Below are 10738 nucleotides of genomic sequence, written 5' to 3' on the forward strand. Positions count from 1 at the left end.
ATTGGTTTCTGGCATCAGCACACAAGCACTCAGGCACAGGTGCTTATTCACCTGAGACTTCCCCGCCTCAGGATGACTGATACTGGAGCTTCCCATATCTCTCAGCACACGAGAGCAGCACCCACAGTCAGATGTCGTCATGCATGCGCAACAACCCAGGGAACTGGTTTGAGCCGGTAGAGGGACTATCAAAGCAAGCAGATTAGCAGGCATCCACTCAAGTGATCTGTGTGTCTGCAGCTAAGCCTACACACTGTACACAGCCAGCCACTGATGAAACGTTGTAGAATACATCACAAAGGTTTTGAAATTGGGGTGTAAATGTAGTAGATGTTTGCAGTGATGGAGGGATCATTAAAGCCTTCCTTGAGAGTGAAGAATCAAAAGGTGAGGATATGAAACCTCCACCCGTCTAAACCCTGTAATGCTACTTAGACATGCTCTTATCACAAGAGCAGGGATGATTAAATAGACTCCAGCGCAAACACACTGTGTGTACAAAGCCGTCCAACCCCCACCCTCCCCCCCTTCCAGCCCAAACTGAGCCAAACTGGTTCTCGCTGGTCTGGTGAGGCACACAGCGCTGTGAGGGAAACCCCATGGAGGTTAACCACATCCTCTCATGAGTAACTCTACTCCCTTCAATCGCCCTCTGTTGCGTCAGAATGAAGAACAATACAGGAAGAAATGTGCTCATCATGTGCCTTTTTTACTGTGAAATAATTCTGATCCTAGATTACATGACTCAGCACTCCACACGAGCCATTACATTTCTGTAAAGTGAATCTTTCTACAATTAGTCTAACACATCACGTTCCTATTTTTATGGTGATGTGGACTGTTGATCTGAGAGCTTTCACTTTTTATGAGCAACAGAAAGGTCACAGCTGTTTGACAGCAGATGGCTAAGATGGGTTTATTGTTAAAAAGTAATTTCATCTTGGAGCAAAAGAAAACAAATCCAATTTGTGCCAGAATTGTAAGATTATTATAATTTCATTCACTGTGTTTTCACTGCTGTTGTTTCCTTAAAATGCATAAAGAGGGGCTTCTTTGTTTCTTTTTAATTGGTTTTTGCAGTCCATTCTCATGCTTTGACACCTCACTAATCCTTGAGTGATAAAGGTGATAAATGTCAACACCTGTGATGCCCCTCAACAACTTAACAGGATATTAACCTCATCTGACCTGATGTGATGACCAATAACGGCATAAATGCCACACAAAATAAAACCATGTCAGAGACTTGTGTAATAAAGACAAACAAAGGTTCAACTTTTGTATACAATGAAATAATTTATTAAAAAATATCAAAGGAACACATCACAAATGCAAACCATTGTGCTATAGCATTTAGTGACAATAACACATTAGTGGCCACCAATGAGAAGTTTCATTAGTGAAGCTGAGACAAGGCATGTGTTCAGGACAGGCATTCATGTAGGCAGGTTCTTCGGCACTATAGAGTCTCATATTGCAGCTGTGCACACCATCAGCACAGTGATGTGCACCTGTACAGGGGGCTGCTTCACAGTCAGGCATCCACAGGAATGCATTATTGAATTCAAGTCTCAGGAAAGACACGTATGCCCTTCATATCCCCAGTCAGTTCATCATTCTCCATCTGCTCCAGGCAGGACTCTGCGATGCCACCTCCATCCATGAGGTGACAGCTGCGGCATGTTGCCATCCAGGCGGTCCGCTGCACATTCTCCTCCGCACCTGACGCTCCTTTCCAGGCGAAAGGTGAGCCGCATCTGCGGCGGTAACCCAGTCACATTGGGAGTGTTTTCACATTCAGCTCACACACGAGCCGACAGATAGACACAGGCGGTAAAAGACTGGTACAACACAGTCAGCGTATCTTGAGCAGCTGCCGGACCATGCCCGCGATCTGGAGGAACTTGTCCTTCTTTCGCTGCTTCAGAGCCATCAGTGCCCGGGACGTCTCCTCCGGGTCCTGGGTGTAGGAGAAGATGCTCCTCACTCTCTCCTCCGCCTTCATGTCGCCCGTTTTCTGGAAGAGCCTCATCAGCGCGTCCTGGTTGACATTCTCGAAGATGTTGGCCACGGCCTTCTTGCGGTGCGCCGTGTCAAACTTGTTGCCGTGGACAGATGGGCTGACGCGGCGGCACTCTGAGGACACGTAGGACGACATCTTGTCTCTCCGCTGGATGTCTTGCGTTTCTGCTCCAAGTGTAGCCCTGCAACTCGTTGAGGATGAGTTGTGAGGTGCGCACTGCTTCGCCGGAGCGGCTTGTGGCTTGAGAGGGTTGAGTGAGTGCGTCCTGGAGAGCTGAGCCGGTGCGTATTTATAGGGCTGTGGTGGGAGGTTCGCTCCGCCGGGAGCGGTGACATCAGCAGTTGTGGAGCAGACAAAGGCGCCGCCTCTCTGGGAGTCTGCTGCAGCTCCCCGACCGGCGAACACGCATGGCAGTCTGACTGATGAAACCTCTGTCCAAAATATCACCTCATCTCTCTGAATGGTATTTGAAGTAAACAAATAGTGCATTCATGTTGTAGAATGCTGTAATATAAACCAAACGCCACCATGTAAAATGCACCATATTATAATTGCCAGCTGCCCCTAATAGATTTTTTTATTTTTAAATCACTTAAAAAAAAATAAATAAAAATCACCATTTACTTCTATCTAAATCTATTTAATTTTATCTTTAACGACCAGTTTCACTCAGGTATCCAACCACTTCACTCAGTTCAACACTAACTCAACAAAACATGCCCATAATCTTTATCTGGGAGGCATGGGTGGATTATGAGACAAGGGGCCCCATGGGCACAGACATGCACAAGACCCCACCAATTCATCTACATATGAGCAAGGCAGACTTTAAAGTTGTTTTGTCTCTTTTGGTTGTTGGTTTGGGTCTCCTTTTAGTTGTTTCCTTGTGGTCTTTTTGAGTTTCTTTGTAGTGATTTTGTGTCTCTGTAGTTATTTTGTGTCTCTTTGTTGTCATTTTATGTTGCTTTGTGGTTGTTTTCCCTGTTTTATTTTGTCTCTTTACAGTTTCTTTGCATCTCTTTGTGGTATTCTTTGATTTCTTTTTTTTTTTTTTTTGTTATTTCCAAGTCTCCTTTTCGGTCAGAACATGTTAATTTAAATGACGTTTTGCAGGTAAAAGCCAGAGGAGCCCCTGGGCCTGTGCCCAGCAGGTCCCTTCAGTTATCCCTTATTATATATTACAAGTTGTCTGTGAAATGATGTGTTTCAGACACTGTTAACTCCCTTCACCTGTGGAAGGAGTACTTTCTACTGAAGTTAAAGTAGAATCATTAAAGTTTAACATCTAAAAGTATTGCATTAACAAAATGTACTTCAATTATGAATAGAGAAGAATGGTTACTGTGGCCTACATGTTAACTATATAAATTACTACATATGATATTATTAGATTGTTATTAATGACTCATCCATGTGTGTGCCGCTGCTGCTAAATTTAAGTACTTTATTTACTGTTCAGTGGTTCAGTCTAAGCATCATATAATAAACTCATCTGCAAAGTAACCAGTTAGCTGAAGTGTAGCAGTCATAAGTGACAGCACAGGAGTTAAAAAGACAATATTTGTGTCTGAATTGTCGTGGAGTGTAGTATAAAGCACCACAAATTGGAAATACTCAAGTAAAGTGCAAGTACAGTACACAGGTAAATGTACTTTGTTACATTCCACTACTGGTTTATAATGTAAAATAATGTGTGTTATATCTGTTTAACGTATGATATGTTGTTATTACCAGTGACGTGACACATGTAGGACACACATGTGACAATCAAGGCATGATGTCTCGGCTCATCTGAGTCATTTGTGACTTTTGATTTGTTATTTAAGTGGCTTAACAAGGCACGCAACCAGTTTATAAACCAAGATTAAGCTAAATCAAACTGTTAGTGTGTTCTCTAACAGAGAGATGTGTTTACTGAATGAGTGGTCTTTTCCTATTTGGACATCCATCTACACTGGCTGGAACTGTGACGTAAATGTAGCCTTTAATCCTAATGATGGAAGTTTTTCTACACAGCTCCTACAATACAGTCCTGTGTCCAGACTGCCATCTATTTTTCAAGTGTTACTCTAAACGTGTAATTTACACTAATCAACTTCAGTGTAGTCATGAATGTTACTAAAAATGTGTTTTTCACTGTTCCCAAAATTGTTACAGAAGATTATATCTCCCTTTTCCTGTCAGCAGTGCTAAAAATATTTGACTCACATTTTGGCTTTTGGCTGAGTGAGTTGTGTTTACAAGTGCAGTCGACCCGTGGCCCATGCAGCCTGGCTGATCTGTGTTGATAAGGCTGCAAGGCGTTACCCTCTGAGAGGCAACTCTGCTCATAAACAACAGCAAGTGTCAGTCTCATGCTGGTATAACTCTCCTGTATTTTTTAAGAAACTGTCCCTTCACAAGTGTGACCAATGCTTATAGTTCCTTATATGGACAAACAGTCAGGAGCAACAAGTGGCTCAGGAAGTGTTTTTTCCCTCCATAGTTCTGCAGAATGAAGTTCATGCTTGGTATGTCTGGCACATGGCATTGACTTTGTGCTGAGCCGAACAATAAAGATCCTTGCTTAGTCTGAGGTGAACCATAATTAAGATCCTTGTTGACAGCTTTGTTTTTCAGGGCTGTCAGAACAATGTGTCACCACAGGATACCTGTCTGTCTCGAGCTGGTGTGACAGTTATAACTGGAGACAGACAATTTCACTGCACTTACACACAAAAAAGTGTCAGCTGGTGGAAACGGCATATTTATGACCCCGACATTTTCCCCGTGGCACGAGGGACAAGCAATGCACAATGAGATCTCAGTGGACGGAAACTGGAGCCTTGAGCTGCTGACCCTATTCTCCTGTCCACACCGAACATTCACGCTTTATCATAACAAAAGGGACACTAAATTTAACTGGGGGGTCAAAGTTCTGTCATCTTTTTCTCCATGGGGAGGGATTCTCAGGAGACAGCAGGTTTACTCCCTCGTGTATCTTTTATAGATAAGATTCTACCCACAGATGTTTACCATTTGGCTCTAATGACATAACCACACTCCCTAAATGTTCCTAAAATAGAGTCCAGGTCACAGATAAGAAAAAGAGGCAGCAAGTTGAGACTTGCACCAACTTTAAGAGGACCTTGATTAAGTAACATGGTCAATGTTCAGCATTATCTATCTAGACCAGTTAGCAATGATTTGGTCCATGTCGTCTTTGTTTATGGTTGTACTGTACTTTAAGTAATAAAATGTGATAGCACATGTCTCTGCAACCACCTCCAGAGTTGTTTGTCTCTTGCATGAGATGTCTTGAGCTACAAGAAGGCGTTAGCCAACCTCGGTTACAAAATCCTTCAGCTTAAAATCAAAAATGGATTTGGAAATGCTCCGAATTGATTTGGCTTTTATGATCCCACAGTTTAGGAAGACAACAGGAAGGTTATGTAACACACTAGGTAGACAGATAGAAACCATTTTACAGGGCGCGCTGTTTTATATGGAGTCTAATATCAATCACTGAGCCAATATTCTTTATCTATTAGGAAGTCCTATGACACCCTTCCACATGTACTTGGGTATATTCCAAAATGTAGCTTTTTCTATGTGTTTTGGCTTTTTGCCAACACACAAACTGCATTTTAGGTCACTGAAAACTGATCTTTTGCAAAACTCCCACCAGAGGGATCATTCTCAGAGATGCTGTTTTTAGTGTTGCCGTGAAGACGGGTAAAACTTGGCTTGTAGCGTCAGAGTGTGCGCTGTTATCTCCTTTGTGAGGTGTCAAACCTATTCTTATTCCCAGGTCAACAAATACTGAAGCTTTGTCACACTCCTCAGCGCGCAGGACAAACTAACTGCTATCAGACATAGCTAGAAAGTTCCAGATTTGAAAGATTGGGTTGATGCAATGGTAGATGTAGCATGAGTCTATAGGAGAGTAGGAGGTAAGGTGCGACGTTTTTTTGGACCTATGTAGAGTTTCATGGAGTTAAGATATTTTCAAGCACAGCCAAACATTGCATTTGACTTTGAGATGTTTTCTCTTCAACTACATTCTCAATCTTTGAATCTGCTGGCTGTCACTCTGACGACAATAAGCCTCTCATGGCAATGACCAATATTTCAGGAGATCCAGGGTAGCAAGCGGATATCTGGGCCAAGACTTCCTCCTCCATGCAGGGGTTATTTCGACTAATCTCTAAAAATAGATATCTGCACATGAATGCAGAAAAAAAGCTAATAAAAAGTTGTCATCAGATGATAGCCAATGTGTTCCACCTCTCCACAGGGACTGTTTACTGCTGGTGTTCTTACTCTGATTACAGAAGGACTAAAAATGGAAACCAAAATCTTGCCCTTTTGCTCACATCTGTTTATAGAGATATGTACTATGTACTTCTTTCAGTTCACTGTATGATGTCTTTTTTCTTTTGAAATTTTTACACCATGTCTTGTGATAGTGTCCAACCTGTGACCCTGACACTATCTTAGGCTCTTCTTGTAACTATGTACCAACCCTTTTTTTAAAAAGATCAATAAGAACTTTAAAAAACATATGAGGCAACAACCACGAGACAGTCAGCTGTGAAATAATCAGGCACACAACCACTTGTGAAACCACGTCTTGTTGTTTCTACTCTTCAACTTTTGTAAACAAGATAGCATTAGCAAGCCGGCTACCTGTTTCCCGTTTTCTGATCGGTATGCTAAGCTAAGGTAAGCTGCTGGCTGTAGCTTCATATGAGCATCAAGTAAATAAGTGTATTTCCCAAAAGTTGAACTATTCCTTCAAAAGCAGCAGAATCATCTTGTTGTGAAGCCGTTTATGATTTTCCCTTCTTTTACAATAAGTACAAATTTTATACATATATATGATCATTACAACCTGCCCTGAGCTGAAAGGGAAACCTTTGAACAAACAGTGATACTTGTTGAAACAGTATGTGACATACAAAGACAAACATTTGCACTCATTCAATCCTCTCTAATTCAGAGATACTGAAGGACAGGTCTCAGGTTATATGGTGTTTGCGTTTCTCTAAATTGGACATGTTGTGTTTTGGAAATGCTTCAATTTGTGTTTGCTCTTGTGTGAGCTGAACATGTCCCAGATACCCGAGACAATTTCAACTATCAACACACAAGGCAAGCAGAAACAGCTTTATCACCAGTTATGGTGAGACTTCGACCTTTGAGTTCACAGTCATATGATTCTGTGTTTAAAACCCACCAGAAAATACATAATGCTATTGATAATGCTATAATGAGAAACTCTATGTGGGAGGTATAAACAATCTAACAGCTGTTACAAGATTCAGTGGCAGTAAGCAAAATTAAATGACTCATGGCACACTGTAGCACAATAATATACACTGGTATTAATGATGATAAATGAATTCCCACAGGGTTTGTGATTACTGTAAGACAATACATGTCTTAATTTGGGCCTGTGTTTATATCTGACTGTGGGACCTTACTGGAATCTGTCGCTGGCAGCAAACACCCTGCGTGTCTGTTTAGCAAGTGGCTGCTTATGTAACATGAGCACATAAAGGAAGGACATTTGGGGAGAGTGATTCTCTAGGGGACTGGTGCTCTTGTGTGTATTACACTAACTGTGAATACAGCTCCTCGTAGTGCAAAGTGTGGGATAAAGGCTGGTTCTGGAGGATTCGGGGGGGGGGGTTAAAGCACATAAACATTACTCAGATTTTACTGGCACTGTGGGTGTCATCACGTCTTATTGCCTGACATTAACACAGGTCAGCTTGACTCACTAAAAACAGCAATATTATTCAAGAATCTGTTGTAGAATCAAGAGCATTGTGCAAGCAGGGGGCCCAGTTGAGGCAATAAAAAACGGCCCAATTATGGTAAATAAGAGCTGAAAATAATAGTTGCAAAACGCGAATCAGGGTCAGATTTCCCAGAAAAGAGTAAAATGGGTAACATTTATTTGAAGTTCATCGTGACACATTGCAAGAAGGCTATAAACCCAGCATGGCTCAATGTAATCGTCAGACTAACCTAAAAAATCCACTTAATTTAACATAATGCAGGAGTCATGCAGCTGCCTCATAAAGTATTCCTTTTTGTTTTTATGTGTTGCTCATTTCTTACATAGAATGCAGTTAAAATGAGCACCGTGTCAAGTTAATTGTTTTGAAACCTGCACAAAGACTTCAGAGGAATCACCAAGGTTTTTTTTTAATGAGGCAGGTAGGAGTGGTGCATGTTTCAAAACCTGCTGGGGTGAGCAGCATCAGAGCCACAACAGACCGAGCAGTAACACTTGCACGCAAAGCGGAGTGCATGTTTCCTCTTTCCTCTGCTCCTCCCTCTCTCACTTGATCTACCCCCCACCCCCCACCCCCCACCCCCCTCCACCCAGGGACCAGTCTGTGCATGCAGATTAAATGACTGAGCGCTGAACCCACCGAGGCAAGGCACCATTACACTGAACCGGCTCAATCCGGCTACTGCTGCTCGGTTCACGGCTGGCTGCGCCGCAGGGGCCCAAGGGCAAATCTACTGTACATCTGTCCACATGATGCTCCCCAGTCAGGCTCCTCAACTGTGCCTGCGTGTCCAGGCCCCACTGGATCAGGTGGATCATATTAAGGTCACTGGTCTACAGGGTGGTAGGGGTAGGGGAGAATGGGGTTGGTCGTAACACTTTTTACTTTCATTTGAGTCCCTCAAAAACAATATCCTTAATAGATTCTCTTTCAGTGTGTAATGTTAGCTTATGGAAGATATGGACAGTAAAACAGCCTTCTTCTTGTGCTCTTGTGACAACTATCCTCATCATGGTTATCTCAATGTTTTTTAATGGGGAAAAACAGAAAAAAAGGAGGCAATCTTAAAAAAAAACGAAGAAAAAAATGTTTGATTTCACTGAATTTATCATTGAAATCAAATCAAAACAGCTCTGTATCATCAGTAACACTTCGATTTAAGCTTGAAGCACACTGAAGGTGTTTTTTTCATGCAGTTATTTTGCACATGAATATGTTGTTGTTTTTTTATACTGTTTCTTTTAATTATTTTTAGTCCTGTATACTTTTACACAAAACACAAATATTAATAAGTCAAAAACTGACATTTTTTTAAACAAGATTGATTTTTCTAGTTTTCGCACACAAGTATTTTAAAGGATTATAAAACAACAACACAGAGGCTACACAACAGCTTATGTCAGACAAACGGACAGATGCTGCTCTGGGCTAATAGGATCCCAGTAGTTATCACAAATTGGATTCACTGCTAGTATGAATAGTTTGATGCAAAATATCCGCAAGCAGGTACTTTGCATTTTCATGTAGTTTATTCTTTGAAGATATCAGTGTGTAGGGTGTAACATGTGTGCCAAGGTTAGCATAGTTGTACATCTCCAAATGGCAAAAAGGCTCTCAGTAAGTGATGTGGTAGTTACAGCTCAGTGCATTTGAAAAGGCACATACTACTGTTTATTTATACAAAAATAAGTTAATAGTATATGATGTTGGATGCAGCATAGGTCTTGTTATTGAATCTCCCAGTCTGAACTGATTCCCTGCAACATGTGAAACAGAACGAAGTGCAGTGTGTGCTTTAATTTAGTGATATAGATAAGCACAAAACACATCATTACAGTCTTGGTTATGGAGGCTTTATGGTTAAGGATTAAGAACTGTTTACACAACAGGAATACCCTCATCAGTTCAAAGCTCAGATCGGCACAAAGAGCAAAACAGCTATAAAACACACACATGCCCCTGTACACTGTTACAGCTTCTGTTTATTATTAGCTGAGGCTGCAGAGCAGAGGAGCACAGGGAAGCGCTGTTCACCCATAGCTGAGGTAACCCAGGATGCACTGCTGCTGACAGCTTAGTAGGAGCTCAGATGCCTTACTGTCTCCATGGCAATACAGTGGAGGGAAACAAGAGAGCCAGTGGATGGAGGTGAAGGGAGGACGCAACAGGTTGACTGGGTCACCATAACACTGCACCAGCAAACAAACAGTGACTCAGTGTGTTTGAGGCGCTGTAACGTCCTGTTATACTGAAAGCAGAAACAGTCTCTATGGAGCCTGGGTGAGTCTCACACTCTGCTGAGTGAACTGGGAGAGGTGACAATATAACTACGTTGCATTTGACTTTTCTGAGTCTCTGGTCATTTGTGTGATTTTTCACACACAGTTTGGTTTGTAAAATACATAAGTGAACTGAAAAAAACCTAAACTGTGACTGCATATTCCCCTATCAGTTTAACCCCATCACCCCTACCTTTATATACACTTCATTTATTCATCAAATCTCTGTTTCTGTTGGCTGATCTACACAGACACTAGTAGACTTCCAGTACAACCACAGACTTATGCTCATGTACCGCTGCATAAATGGGCGGATATGAGATGGTCAAATGTGCTGACCCTGCGTTGAGTTAACAGTGCAACAGAGAACCACATGAATTGATGGGGTTTGGTCCAGCGCCAGGTAAAGGAAAGTGCTGGAGCCGGCCGACAGCAGGCCCATTGTTCATCGCGGCGGGAGGGCAAGGTCATATCGGAGAGATGGGTGGGAGGAACACGCAAGTCTGAATTGATGTACAAGTCATCTGTGGCCAGTGTCTTGATGAATCTGAGAGAATAGATCCTTTGATAGGAAATGTCATGCTGAGTGTACTCGTGTGTCAAGCCTGGGGCTTGTACTGCGCATTAGTTCAACACTAAATAAAGATGAG

The 10738-nt window shown here is 42.1% G+C and overlaps 1 protein-coding gene across 1 annotated transcript; it reads right to left on the reverse strand.

Annotated features, from left to right (window-relative positions):
* Positions 1-1270: 1270 nt before the first annotated feature.
* On the reverse strand, positions 1271-2300 carry tcima (transcriptional and immune response regulator a). The gene has a single exon (XM_049578369.1). It carries the CDS (start codon positions 2156-2158, stop codon positions 1856-1858), a length of 303 nt encoding a protein of 100 aa, XP_049434326.1. The 5' UTR covers positions 2159-2300; the 3' UTR covers positions 1271-1855.
* Between the last annotated feature and the right edge of the window lie 8438 nt (positions 2301-10738).

The sequence above is a fragment of the Epinephelus fuscoguttatus genome, linkage group LG6 (assembly GCF_011397635.1).
Source record: "Epinephelus fuscoguttatus linkage group LG6, E.fuscoguttatus.final_Chr_v1".
Taxonomy (NCBI): Eukaryota; Metazoa; Chordata; class Actinopteri; order Perciformes; family Serranidae; genus Epinephelus; species Epinephelus fuscoguttatus.